The 15599-nt window shown below is 33.4% G+C and overlaps 2 protein-coding genes across 6 annotated transcripts in view; one reads left to right on the top strand and one right to left on the bottom strand.

Moving 5' to 3' along the window:
• The window catches only part of ARL13B (ADP ribosylation factor like GTPase 13B), a 69985-nt gene that overhangs the window by 26576 nt on the left and 27810 nt on the right, over positions 1-15599 (bottom strand). The gene's annotated exons all lie outside the window — the stretch shown is intronic.
• On the top strand, positions 1958-14348 carry STX19 (syntaxin 19). The gene is made up of 2 exons (XM_043593912.1): positions 1958-3013; positions 13319-14348. Exon 2 carries the CDS (start codon positions 13444-13446, stop codon positions 14326-14328), a length of 885 nt encoding a protein of 294 aa, XP_043449847.1. The 5' UTR covers positions 1958-3013; positions 13319-13443; the 3' UTR covers positions 14329-14348.

Raw genomic sequence — 15599 nt, 5'->3', positions numbered from 1 at the left:
TCCAAAGGTAATCAAGTTGCTTTCTTTGGTTTGTGGAGGGATAGATATCATTATGAACTCATGGATTTTAGAGGTGCCTGGCTGGCTCAGTCAGAAGAAGAGCATGTGACTCTTGATCTCAGGGTCCGGAGTTTGAGCCTACACATTGGCGGTAGAGATTACTTAAATATCCTCAAACGCACATGTATATGATAATGTGTTTTAGTTTATTTTAGTCAGTGTTCTTTTTTGAGGCTCAAAGTTACAGATTTTTGGTCACTGGGAGTCCTCTTTGAACTAGCTCCTGTGTTCTTTTGGCACAACTCCAGTAATCTTTGATAGCTTCTTTGCTTTCCCATAAGAAACTATATCCCAGGGGCACCTGGGTGGCTCAGTCAGTTAAGTGGCCAACTTCAGCTCAGGTCATGATCTGACAGTTCATGAGTTCAAGCCCCACGTCAGGCTCTGTGCTGACAGCTCAGAGCCTGGAGCCTGCTTCGGATTCTGTCTCCCTCTCTCTCTGCCCCTCTCCTGCTCATGCTCTCTCTCTCTCTCTCTCTCTCTCTCTCTCTCTCTCTCTCTCTCTCTCAAAAATGAATAAACTTAAAAAAGAAAGAAAGAAAGAAAGAAAGAAAGAAAGAAAGAAAGAAAGAAAGAAAAGAAAGAAAAGAAACAATGTCCCAGACCTGAAATCATCAGTTTCTCTAAGGTGCCCTGATTCCTTTCAGTAAGGAAGGAACTGGTATTTTAAAGACCACAATCTGGGGACTATGGGCATTTACTGCTATTGACTTGCCATTGCTTCTAGAACCTTTCAGTGGATAGAGCTAGGAAAAATTGGTTTAGAAAAAAATTAAATCATGAGCTCATAGTGATTTTTCCATTTTAAATCAAATATTAGTTTTTAGTTAGCTTCATTTGTGGTTCTTTTTTCTTTTTTTTTAAGGAAAGATGTTTTCTTTTTTTTTCAATTTTTTTAACGTTTATTTACTTTTGAGACAGAGAGACAGAGCATGAATGGGGGAGGGTCAGAGAGAGAGGGAGACACAGAATCTGAAACAGGCTCCAGGCTCTGAGCTGTCAGCACAGAGCCTGATGCGGGGCTCGAACTCACGGACCGCAAGATCATGACCTGAGCCCAAGTCAGACGCTTAGCCGACTGAGCCACCCAGGCGCCCCTGTAGTTCTTTTTTCTTATACTTAAAAACTTCAGTTTGTAATCACACCAACATTAACAATTTACCATACAGTATAAAGAGTTTCAACACAATACCAATATTATTACTAAAAATACTTCCAAATGCAGGTTAAGACCTCATTGTGGTTATTTTTGTCTCTAACATATATCCCACAAAAGATGCATGAGTCAAAATACTGGTTTTTAAAATTACTTGGAATAATGCTTCTCTGTGTGGCTATGCCAACATCTAGATATGTAGCCACGTTCATTTGTTTCAGGCTTCTTTTGCTTTTTACATACAGTTTTATTATTTTAAGATTTAATTTTTAAAACGTTTGTATGGTTCCAAATTCAAAACTGTAAAAACAAGGTACAATCAGAACTATTTTCCATCTCTGTCCCTGTCCCTCTCTCTATTCCTTCCATTCTCATCTAGGTAACTATTTTCATTAGTTTTTAGCTCATCCTCCCATTGCTTCTTTTTGAACATATAAACATATATATGGGGGAAATGGTATTTTCAAGTACACAATTTGGAGACTATGGAAATTCACCATTATTGATTCGTGGGGGGGAGGAGTATTTGTGTGTATATCCACCTTTCCTTTTTGCCTCAAAAACTACTACACTATATACACTTTTGTGCACTAGCATGCTTTTTTTAATTGTAAATTCTACAATTACCCTGTAGTATAAAGAAATCTTTTTTATAACTATATTCTTTATTAATGAATAAAACGGTCATTATACAGACGTTCCATTTATTCAGCCTACAGGGAAGGCTGAATACAGAAGTCATTATACAGATGTTCCATTCATTCAGGCCTACATGGAAGGGCTTTTGGGTTGTTTCCAGTGACTTGTTGTCACAAAGAGTGCTGTGAAGAGTAAGTGTGTGATGAGTTATTTCTTATTTTGGAAACATTCCAAGGATATAGCAATTTCCCTCCTCTTACCCTCAAATCATAACAACTCAGGCAGCAAAAAAGGGAGAGTAAGAAAATTCGGTAAGGTGAGAGAAATTTCATTTCTAATCCTTCCTGTAAGTATTTCACTCCAGTGAAAATTAATTTTGAATTGTTATACTGTATATTATAAACAGTATCACATATTGCTGCACACCTTTAGGTTTTCTATGCTGAAACTATTTTAAAGTGAAAATAGCAAGTATAAGTAAAAAGAAGAGTGACGTGGAAGGTTTAAATATGAGCTCTTTTCTGGCTGGTATGGTTCTGAAATTCAATGATTTCATGAGGTAAGCCCTTGGGATTTCCTAAAATAAAGCAGAATTCTATCATCTTAGAGTAAATGGAACAAAAAGTCTTCACCCCAAGCTTGTTTCCATTCCTATTTATTCCAAATTCTGTAATATTTAGCAAGTTTTAATACCTAAAGAAAGCAAAGTAACATCTATTTAAAGACAAACCACCTTTTTCATAATATCTTTTATGCATAATCCAAGATCAAAATTACAGAGCCTGTGCCAAATGCTCTATGTAGGCAGTTTAACAAGGACTTCCTGTTACCGGCTAGCTCCAATGAAAATGATCTTCCTTTAATCTAAAGAATAGGCAGCTAACAGGCAAAACCGGATCCTCCAGGTGTGAAGCAAGCAATTTGTTCTTCTCATTTGATACTAACAGCAAAAGGACAACTCTACGTCTAACTTATTTGACTTCATTATTTGGCTTTCAATTACATTAACTAGATGAAAACCATACAGAAATTAGCCTGTGAACTATAAGACACGGGCTTAAATAATTTGATTGAAACGTTACAGATAATTCAGCTGTTCTCTCAAGGGCAGGACTCCGACACTGCAGGTGGAAAAGCAACAAAAAGAACAAGACAAAGGTAAATAAAACTACTTTTTTGTATTTTTCAATGCAAGACATCCATAGACTGAAATGTGTGACATTTAAAAATAGCTCAACAGATACTTAAAGTTACTGGTTTGCTTAGATTTCGACCAGGTAACTGATCTGTTCATTTATACTGCTATATCTTGAACAAGGTTTGGGTTTAGAGCTTTTTGAAATAAACCACTATAATAAAAATCAACTTTTTCTTTTAATTCCTTTAAAAAATAACTTCTCATTTTGGAAACACTAGAAAATCAGATCCTCTAAAAACAAACTTAAAATGCTTTCTTTTGTAGACTATAAATTAGTCATACTGTGCTTACTTTCAGAATACTTTTACATTTAATTGTGAAAAGACACTTATGTCCACACACATATACACATTGACACACATGTATAATATTCTTAAAGTTAAGATAATTTCCTGTAAGATCTTAATTTCTTCATTGTTTCTGAAAATCTTTCAAATTGGAAGAAATTAGATAATAACTTTGTTGTAAAAGGACTACAGTAAAAATATCAAAGTGCTCAGATTTTCAATGTTTCAGTATATTCTATATTTTAATGTTTAAGTATGTCCTAAGTACTTAAATTATAAAACTTAATGTAAATATATTTGATTTGATGGTTTTAAAACTTAAGTCAGTACTATTTAAATGCAACACATATATAGGTAGTCTGATATGTTCAGAATTAAGTAATCTATAGAAGCTTAACCAAAACCTATTTCATTTTTTGATATTTCTTCAAAGTTATTTTATAATTCCTACCATGTTAGATCTTAATAAATAGCCCATTTTCAATCAAAATAATAATGACTTTTATTAAATGTTTTAAGGGTGGACTTGAAAGTTGGCTATGATATATTTAGAGCACATTATCTCCATGGCTATGTAGTTTTAAACTAAATATAAAAATCTTTTCATGTATGTACAGCTTAATAAGATAAGTGGGAGTTTAAAATTATACCAAAGTCTTAAATATTTAAACAAAAATGGTCTTATTGTTACATTACGCAAGGTAATTTAACAATTTATTTACAACAAATGAGTGGAATAAAAAAGTACTGAAAGACTGCATTATAAAAAATATGAGATAATTTAAACTCTGAGAAAATATATGCAATTTTCAATATTTCTTTTTAGTTTGCTTTCCATATTTAAGCAGCCCAAGAGGTGAATTTTCCATGAACAGATGCTTTCACTTTGAATTAGGAAAATGTTACAAGTTGTCTTCACACATAAAAGCAAAAGAATACTCTATTTCATGTTGGATAAAAACTGGTTACATTTATTAAAATAGTGTATTTAATACAGTAACTGTAGAAAGAAATTTCTTACTAAAAAAAAAATCTATAAATCTGTAAATATCTGTCTCAGGGTGTATGTTTCTTAAAGCATTAGGTAATTTTTATTCATATTTCTGTTTCTGAGAATGTTCCCTGTTTGTAATAGGGCGGAGAAAGTTTTACGTCATACAGTTTACTTTTCTATTTCCCAGAACAAATTGTCAAAGTTGATTACCATATTTATAAATTAGTCTTCTTTCTTTTTGCAAATATCCTGTTTAAGCTCAAGATAAGTCAGTTATTAACAGTACAATTAAAAATTGTATAGCAACACAGTAAGCTAAACATACTGACAGAGGATTCATATTTGGATAGAAATCTTCCAACATTAAGAAAAATACATTTAAGGTACAGAAAGATTATATACAATGGTAGTCTCATCAATTTCATGTAGCCTAAGCAATTACACATTTATGGCTTCATGAACCCTGTCTCTTCCAACTTTCAAATTCTAATATACTTACATGTCTCACTTTACTTAATATTCTAATTTATGAAGCTGTAAAATTAAGAGGTTAAATTGGAAGTAGTTATGTATGTACTTATGAGAAGGTAACTACTAGGAAATACAATTTATATGTAACATGTAAGTGCAACTGAGTATCTCCTACATTAAGTCAATTTTGGGGCAGATTAAGAAGAATTTAAGGAACATTCTGAACTATGTTAACTCTGTAAAGATAATCACCTATGACTTTCAGTCAAGATATACAGATATCTCACCCTCTTGCCACAAACATATGGAAGTACGGGGTGCCTGGGTGGCTCAGTTGATTAAGCTTTCGACTCACGGTTTCAACTCACATGATTTGTGAGATGGAGCCCTACATCAGGCTCACACTGACAGCGCGGAGCCTGCTTGGGACTTCTCTCTCCCTCTCTCAAAATAAAACACATTAAAAAAAACAAAACAAAACAAAACATGTAGACATGTTTGATGTAGTCTTAAGGGAAAAAGCACAAAATTTAAAATTGCATCATTACATTTGAAGTAAGAAAGGGAAATTTCCAGATGCTAGAATTGAAGAGGCAACACACAGCCAAAATGGAAAGCAGGAATTAAAGCTAACTCCATGCAAATACTTTACCTTAGAGGCTGCAGTTTAGAATTTGTGCATAATAGGGGACTAAAACTGAGCTTCCTAAAGTGGTAAACTAGAAAAAAATAGAATATAGTTCATATACAGTTACAGGAAAATCTCTATTGGATTTAATGTCAGGATTACAATGGGAGGTGAGGTATCCACTGAGGCTATAAAAATCAGTAAGAAAAAAATCCAGACCCATATGTATACACCTGGGCTATAGAAAAAGCACTAGAGAAAAATCAAGCCCATATTTATAGTACCTGGGCTAAGAAGACAAACTCCAGAGGGCCCTAGTCATGCCAAAAACAAACAAACAAACAAAAAATGGGTTAAGGATGTATCCATAATGCAGAGCACTCAGGACATCCTTGTATAATATAATCACCTACTACTGACAAAGGTCACAAAATACACCTGCCCACCGCCAGAAGAAACAGACTGTGGCCACAACAAAGGAATTTATTCCTAAGAAACCAGAAAGAATCTAATAATTTAAGGTATCTTTAACATAAATACACTTTAAATGTTCAAAAGAAATATGCTGTCTCTCAAAAAAAATAAAACATTTAAAAAAGGAAAAGAAAGAAAGGCATTGGATCTATAAATGAAGATCAACACAGTATAAACTGTATCGCTGATTTTATATAAACATTATTTACTATAATATGCATGCCATGATACATAGCACTGAAAGGAAGTCTGTTTTTCCTTTAATATCAGTAACATATCTACACCTACAGAATAAAAGATGTGGAATATTTACTTGATTTTTTCTGGAAAAATTATTAGTATTAATGAATAGAAAATACTATCAACATATTTTGAAGGATTCCTTGAAGCATGTTTTATTCAAATATTAAAATGTGAAAAAAAAACAAATATTAAAATGAGGTACACAAGGGAACTAATCTTTCAAGAACAGAAACCCAGGAAAAGACAACCTTAACAAGGGTGAGAGTCAAATGTGTTGGTTTCCAAAATCAGTGACAGTAAAATTTACTTTTCTAAAAGCACTTACAAAGGCATACTGTGTTACAATAGCAATCTGAAATATTCTATTCCTTAAAACATTTTTTCAAACTATGATGCTTGAGAAAAAGGCTTTTGATGGCACTGATCACTTATTGCTAATTAAAACAAACAAACAAACAAACAAAACCATATCTATCCAGCCATAAAAATGTTAGAGGGGGTTGTTTCAGGATTTGTTCTAAACCATGCAACCAAGGAGAAAGTTGGAGACATTGCGGTTCTTGAGAACTGTGAAATTTAAGCATTGCCAAAAACTACCTAGCCATAGATAAGCATTAAACAGGACTTAATTTTCATGAATATAAAAATCAGAATCTGTTTTGTTTTGGTCCCTACCACCCCCATCTCTCATCTGAGCCTCTAATACTCAGTCTTTTCTTTTTCCCATGTTATCAAGGATAAAAGTCAGTTTTTTCAAAAATAAAAGTGCAAAAAACAACATAACCATATAAAGCATAGTATATACATTGTAGCTGTAAGAATTCATAGTAACAGGTTAGAAGAAAACAGAAATCTGTGTACATATATAGAAATGAAGTATTACTTCTTATCTCTCTTATCTCAGCCTATGACTGTGAGCCTAAACAAAATATAACAATACCTATCTCTACCATGGTATCAAGGATAGGATTCAAAGATTCTTGGAGACTTTCTGTCACATAGGTATATGAGATAGAATTAAATCTTTTTCCTCTTCTAAACTGTAAAGTGCTTAATTTGGTCTAATTATACTACAGGTTATAATAAAGCTGCAAACAACATAATTATTTTAGCTCTGATATACTATATTACCTTCTGCAAGAACTTTATTTTAGTCTTTATAGTAATTACACTAATTTATTATAGTACTTATACTAAAAACACTATTTGATATAGATCAACTTCATTTAGAGCATATTTCACTAGGATAACCTATTTCTAGTCACTATAGAAATCAGAAAAAGAACAGATCTGCAATCAGGCAGTCTTGTATCTGAATGAGGTTCTGTCACTTTTTAGTTATGTGGCCTCCGGCAAGTCACTTTACCTTTCAGACACTAAGGAAGTTAGAGGAATAGCTAAGAAAGTTAACATCCAAATAAGGGGAATTTTAAGGAAAGTAATACAAAGAGAAAGGAAAAGATGAAGTTTTTGAAAAATTAGGAACCTCCTTCCCCCCCCCAAAAAAACCCTAAATACATCAATTTCCAGACTGAAAAATCATTCAACTTCCAGCAAATAAATGCAAAAAGATGTATCCCAAGTCATGTTATTGTGAAAATTCAGAACACTGAGATTAAAAAGAAAAGGCCAAGACTTTTATGAAAGGAAGGGGAAAAAAAACGATCCTATTTAAAATACCAGGAATTCTATGGCAGATTTCTTAAGGGCGACAAAGAATGTTAGATAAAAATGCAGCAAGGTTTTCAAAATTCAATGGAATATAATTTCCAAGTAAGAATTATATCTGCAGAAAATCTGTCATTCCAGTATTAAGGATAGAATAAAAATGTTTTCAGAAATATAAGTGATCACCACATTTATGTTTTAAAAGGAAACTATGGTATGCCCCCAAATCAAGGGAATAAACCAAGAATAGAGATGAGGAACTAGGAATCAGGAGGAGATAATACACAAGAAAAGAGAAAAACATCCAAACATAGAAGCTGTGTAGTAAATCAGGTCATACTAGAGGGTTTCGAGAAAGAAGCCTCAGAAGATGGAATAACAACATGAAATAAAAGAAAAATAACTACTATATTTGAATATATTAAGAGGGTATTTTCAGTTCAAGTCAAGAGTTTAGAGTGAAGTAGTAATGCACATGTACAAAATTAAGCAACTAAAAACCTGAGGTAATTAGTATTTTCAAGAGAAATTTAAAAGTTACATGGTTCTTGATCTGAGTAGTGGTGACATGGATGTGTTCACTTTGTGAAAAATCATCAAACTATACATTTTTATTTGGGACACTTTCTGTATATGTGCAAATACTTCAACAAAAAGCTTTCTTAAAGTGAAAATACACATTTCCTAGCCTTATCCACTGAAAAGGCCTAGAAACAATGAAAAAAATTATCTGAGAAAGAAAATATAGCCATACTACCTTTTGTGACTCTGGTATATGTAATATTTGGGTAGTGAGAATAATGTAAACACAGAATACTAACCAAAAATTGTGATATAACTATACTGAGAGGGAAAAATTGAGGGAAGACTGGGGGTATAATGTGGTTAAACCACATCTTTCATAGCAGAGATACAATAGAATATTTAAAACTGAAAAAGCAGAAACACCTATGGAAGCAAATTACCTAGAAACAGAGAGTTTAAAAGTAACATACAGCTCAGGGGCTGGAAACAACTGCCTTTGGGAATGGGAAAATGGAAATGAGGCATGGTGGGGCAGGCAACGGTCGGCTGTATATCTTTACAAGCTTTGAAGTGATTTGACTTCTTAAACTGTCTATGTGTGCTAATTTGAGGAGGAAAAAATCATATTTAAAAAGCCAATTTAAAAAAGACAAAGTTTTGGGGATGCAAGCTGGTGCAGCCACTCTAGAAAACAGTATGGAGGTTCCTCAAAAAACTAAAAACAGAAGTACCCTACAACCCAGCAATTGCGCTACTAGGCATTTATCCAAGGGATACAGATATGCTGTTTCGAAGGGGCACATGCACCCCAATGTTTATAGCAGCGCTATCGACAATAGCTAAACTATGGAAAGAGCCCAAACGTCCATCGATGGATGAATGGATAAAGAAGATGTGGTATATATATATATATATATATATACATATATATATATATATAAAATGTATATATACATCATATATATATATGAGGGCAAAGCATAAGAGACTCATATATATGGAGAACAGAGGGTTTCTGGAGGGTTGTGGGGGGGGGGTGGGCTAAATGGGTAAGGGGAACTAAGGAATCTACTCCTGAAATCATCGTTGCACTATATGCTAACTAATTTGGATGCAAATTAAAAAAAATAAAATTAAAAAATAAAAGAAGGAAATTCTACATTTGCAACAACATGGATGAAACTGGAGGACATTATGCTAAGTGAAATAAGCCAAACAGAGAAAGAGAAATGTTGTATTGTGTCACTTACATGTGGAATCTTAAAAAAAAAAAAAAAATTTGATTTCATTGAAACAGAATAGAAATAGAATGGTGGCTGGGGAAAGACTGAAATGAGCAGAGATAGGTCAGAGTACACACTTTCAATTTAAAGAAAAATAGGTTCTGAGGATATAAAGTACAGCATGGGGACTGTGGTTAATAATATGGTGTATATATTTGAAAGTTGCTCAGAGTACATCATAAGTATTCTAACCACACATGCAAAAAAAGGCTAATTATGTGAAGTGAAGGATGTATTCATTATGTTGAAACTGGTAATCATTCCACAATGTATATGAAGTCATCACACTGAACAGTTTAAAAATATACAATTATATTTTTCAATTATTCCTCAATAAAGTTGAGGGGGAGATTGGAAGAAAAGCAGTGTAAAATAAAGAAATTACCTCAGCCAAAAAAAAAATAAAAAAAGACAAAGTTTACAAGCAACCTGACATCCTAAGCACTAAGGGGAGGGGTTTATTGTCAGCATCAATAAGGTAATACCAGAGACAGCATATAGATAAGGAAGTAATAAATAATGCTAAACCAAACAAAGAACAGTAGGGAGCTATTCAAGACACATCATTAAGCTAACTGACTTTTTAGCATCAACCTCCCTCTACACCAGAAAGAGGGTGAGTCTTTACCAGAAGTATATAGTAAATTATGGGTGGTAATTCTGCTTTCACAAAGTTGCCACATGAGAAAAAGTTTCTACAATCACTTCCCAATGTTTTTGAGTGTTTTTAAATATCTTCACCAGCATGATCATCAGACATTTAATAAAATACTGAATACAAAAGAGCATATAGATGATCCCAGCTTTATGTAATATATATATAATGTATATTATATACATTATATATATACATATATATATACATTATATATATATTATAATGTATATTACATATATATATATATATTCTGGGAAATTTATATTATATATCTCACACTGGAAGAAGCACTAGTCTAGAAGCCAGGAAATCTTGCATTATTTAACCAGTACTACCATTAACAAGCTCTGGGTAAGACATTTAACTTTTCTGATTCTCAACTTTCCCATAAGAAAAATGTGGAAATTGATTAGCTAACTTATAAGGCTTCTTTCTGGAATCCCATTCATTGCCGTGGCACCCCATTTCCTACAGCCTGGGTACTATCCCATGGCTCTTCATCTTCTCAACAGTAGGTCTCATAGTTCAAATACCACCTTAGAGAAGATTTGCTTAATTGATCCATCAAGATCTAAAATTGTCTCATTTATTTGTTTAATTGTATATTGCCCATCTCCCCTCAGAGAGTAAATTATTCCAGAACAGGTACTATTAAATAAATACTACAGTATTTAAAACTTTGCATATAGTAAGCCTCAATAATTATTTGACAGAATGTCAGTCCTTTAAAACCAAAGGAATATTATTAGGACACTGGTTTAACTTTTCGTGCAATGCAGGCCTCATTTCCACATCATCAACTGGGTCATCAATCAAGAATCTTGAACATCTCCAGTGACAACAAGCCTATTAACTCATGAAGCAGTTCATTCTATCTTGGGACAACTCAACTCATTTGAAAAGTCTTCTTTACACTGAATCAAACCTCTCTCCATGTAATTTCCACTCATGTCTCTTGGATTAATGCCAAGTTAAGTCTGGTCCCTCTTATACATACAGACCTACACATTTCAGAAAACAGTTGTAGATACTCCCTACATCTCTGTTGCAGGAAAAGTATTTCCATTCTTTTCAGTGATTCTCCTTGTATTATGTCCCTGAGATTGTCTTCCAATCTCAACCTTCCCGTGATAGTATGGAAATTCCCAATTTTTGAATTCTTATCTCAAAACATCAGAACTTAACACAGTCCTTCTCTCATTTGCTTTGACTAACATAAAGTCAGTGGAACAAATATCTTTCTTAGTCAATCTAGACATGACAATATTATTCATGAAAGCATAATGATTATTCTGATACAAAGCTCATAATCAACTAAAACCTCCAGTTATTTTGATCAGCACTGCTATGAAGATAGGATCTTCCATTTTATAGATATAAAGATGCTTTCTAAACGATTAGTTGCAATATTTTATATCCGTCCTGGTTAAACATAATTTTGTTCCTTTTAGTAGAGTGTTCTATGATATTTTAATCTTTGAATCCCAACTCTGTACTTGAAGATCTCTCCAAATTATGTGTCATCAACATATTTGATAAGTATGCCTCTGTGACAACACCCAAATCACTGATAAAAATATTTGCATAAGCAATATCAAACACTTACATCCCATAGCATAACAGCATAACATTAGCAATACTGGCTGATTTTTCTCTGGCTTATACTGGTATTATGTGTGGTTCAACACACTATTTGTAACTCCCCAACAGCTTCTTATCTGCAAAAATATCATGAAAGGCATTATTAAATGCCCTTCTAAAGTCAAGATGTTCTATGAAAATATTTTATTAACATGGATTGTCTTTTTAAATATATTTTTGTTTTTATCTAAATTCCAGTGAGATAACATACACACACACACACACACACACACACACACACACACACACAACACGTCCATAATTTGGAAGTAAATAATACTGTTATAAACATAGGAGTACATGTATTCCTTTGGATTATTACTTTTGTATCCTTTGGGTAAATATCTAGTAATGCAATTGCTAGATCATAGGGTAGTTCTATTTCTAACTTTTTGAGGAAACTCCATACTGTTTTCCAGAGAATACATCAGTTTGCATTCCCCTTACTCATTTCATTTTATATATATGCATAACAGTGAGTGTATATATAGTACATATACATAAATCAATACATGTACATATAAATTATATATGTATATACATACATGTGTATAGACCTAAACACATATATATGTATATATAAATTATATACGTATATATGTGTGTGCATGTATATGTGTGTGTGTATATATAATGTACACCAAATTTAATCCTGTGGATAACTACCAACACAGGATGTGATGTCAACCCTATCAGCACCCCAAAATAGCATTTTATATATTGTCATTTCTGAAAAAATAGCACTTAATATGAATTGGTAGAAATTTTGTTCTAAGTCTGGATATCTTTGCAAAGGAATGCTAAGAATAAGGAATCAGCATAATCAAACCAAGCATATGTGGATATAATGGATATGTATATATATATACATATATATGTGTATATAATAGATAAAAAAACAATGCTATGTCAAATGTGTTAATCAATCTAGAAGCCTCAGAAATTTTAAAAAAAAATCCAATATTATCTATATTGCTTCCATCTTTCCTATGGAATCTGCCCTGTCACTAAAATGCATATTTAGCAAATGAGTTTAACATCACATAGACCAAATTAATTAGGAACAATATCTTTAGTAATAAGGGCATTTTCAAAGTGCCCTTTTACTCCTAAAAGTTGAAGATATGGTCAAATCTTCCATTTTAAGATATATCCTCTAGATGCACAAAAATCTATTAAATGGCAGAATCATGAGATGAGACTGAACTACTTATTTGGGGGCAACTGTATCTCTATCACTGCTTTCTCAGCTATTTCACCCAACCGAACAGGACTCATAGTAGGCCCACAGGGTATGCAGTAACTTATAAATTATTTTACATTACTTTTCCTATTCAGTTATCTTTATGAGGAAATACTTACTGATTTTTCTAATTTTTCAAACTCTTTTCAGAAAACTAGGAGGATTTTTCCTGGGAGACACACATTAGCTATGTGAAGCCAACCGTTACTGAGAGAAAATGCCAAACTTTTCTTTGTTCAACACAATCATTTTTGCTTCTTAAAAGGAAACGGAAGATGAAAGACCGACTTCAAGAACTAAAGCAACGAACAAAAGAAATCGAACTCTCCAGAGACAGGCATGTGTTGACTACAGAAGCAGAAGAACAAGGGGTGTTTTTGCAGCAAGCTGTTATTTATGAAAGAGAGCCGGTAGCTGAGAGACACTTACATGAGATCCAAAAACTACAGGAGAGTATTAACAATTTGACAGATGATGTTCAAAAATTTGGGCAGCAACAGAGAAGTCTGGTGGCTTCAATGAGAAGGTTTAGTCTACTTAAGAGAGAGTCTAGCATTACAAAGGAGATAAAAATACAAGCAGAACACATTAACAGAGGTTTGGATGATTTAGTAAAAGAAGTTATGAAGTCAGAGGCTGAAAATGGTCCATCAGCAGTGGTGACAAGGATACTTAAATCTCAGCATGCTGCGATGTTCCGCCAATTTCAGCAAACAATGTTTACATACAATGACACATTAGCAGCAAAGCAGGAGAAGTGCAAGACATTTATTTTCCGTCAGCTTGAAGTTGCTGGAAAAGAAGTGCCTGAAGAAGAAGTAAATGATATGCTTTATCAAGGCAAATGGGAAGTTTTTAATGAAAGCTTACTTACAGAAATCACTATCACTAAAGCACAACTCTCAGAGATAGAACAAAGACACAAGGAACTTGTTAATTTGGAGAACCAAATAAAAGATTTAAGGGACCTTTTCATTCAGATATCTCTTTTAGTAGAGGAGCAAGGAGAAAGCATCAACAATATCGAAATGATAGTGAATGGTACAAAAGAATATGTTAACACTACTAAAGAGAAATTTGGACTCGCTGTAAAATACAAAAAAAGAAATCCTTGTAAGGTATTGTGTTGTTGGTGTTGCCCGTGCTGTGGCTCAAAATAAAGAAGCTATTTTAGACATTTTTTCCAGTTGTAGAATGAAGGATGTCCTATATTTCAGCATCTTTCTTCATTTTACAGATCCATTCACATACCTTTCATCATTATTAAGTCATAATTTTCCTCTTCAGCCCTTATCTGCTAGACCAACAGAAACTTCTTCAGTCAGGGACAAAGCAAGTCATTTATTAAACCAAAAACAGTATAGCTAGTTAACTTTAAACTCACAAGTTAACTACTAAAAATGAGATCAATGATCTTATGTTTCCGTTCAGGTACCAAGCTCTATTATGTATTTTGTAACTTTTAATGCCTTAACAAGATGAATGTAAGTGACAACTGCTTAACCAATCCTTCTGGCTCATTTGAGAGCATTTCAGTGGTAAATTAAGTGCATGAAACAAGACCTCAAAAAGTGCTATATTAAAATCAAACCAGAAGCTGTGTCAATCTTTTATGCTCAGATGGGTAAGTTAACTCGGTGGTCAACAAATCATGGAAAAATCCAACTATGTACTGAATGAAGAGTCTGGTTGGTAACTGAGGGCTGAATCTAACTTAAGGCCTAAGAAAGTAAGGCACTGTTTTCCTGAACTTGGGTCCATTCAGGACATTGTAGTACAGATCAGGAAGGTTGGCAAAGAAAGTAAAAAATAAAGGCAACTGCATTCTCAAAAGATTCTCTATCACTTTACGGTGAAGCTGAACACTGCACAATGGGCTAGGGATATAGTCTAAACACACAGGAATAAAGTTTTGGAATTCACATTTTAATGGAGAAAGCAGGTAAAAAACAAATACAAATATTAGATACTGTTAAGCTCTTGGCAGAAACTTAAGGTATTGAGAAACTGACTTTTGGAATGGCTTCTTTTCCTTGGGTGGTCAGTGAAGGCCTCTCTGAAAGGGAACATTAAATGAATATCTAAATGATGAGGACAAGGAACAGTATATCCCAGGCATAGTACAAAGAACCTGAGTGAGATATCACTTACTCTGTTTAAAGAAAAATGAGCAGTACATCTGTATCATAGTAAGAAAGGAGTAATGAGGTAAGAGATAAAGTTAAGAAAGGTCAGCAGGGGCTAGATGAAAGGCTTTGTTGGCCATGTAAGTCCGAAGTTTACAGCAAGTATAATTAATGTAAAGCCCTTAGACTGTCTCTAGCCTGAAAATGACATTATGTAATTTATCTGAGAAAAATCATCTTGTCTGCTGTATGTGGATTAGAATGGATTTGAGGCAGATGAGTGGAGGACAAGGATGCAGGTATAG

This window comes from Prionailurus bengalensis, chromosome C2 (assembly GCF_016509475.1).
Source record: "Prionailurus bengalensis isolate Pbe53 chromosome C2, Fcat_Pben_1.1_paternal_pri, whole genome shotgun sequence".
In the NCBI taxonomy this organism is placed as follows: Eukaryota; Metazoa; Chordata; class Mammalia; order Carnivora; family Felidae; genus Prionailurus; species Prionailurus bengalensis.
This window is presented reverse-complemented; position numbering and strand designations above follow the sequence as displayed.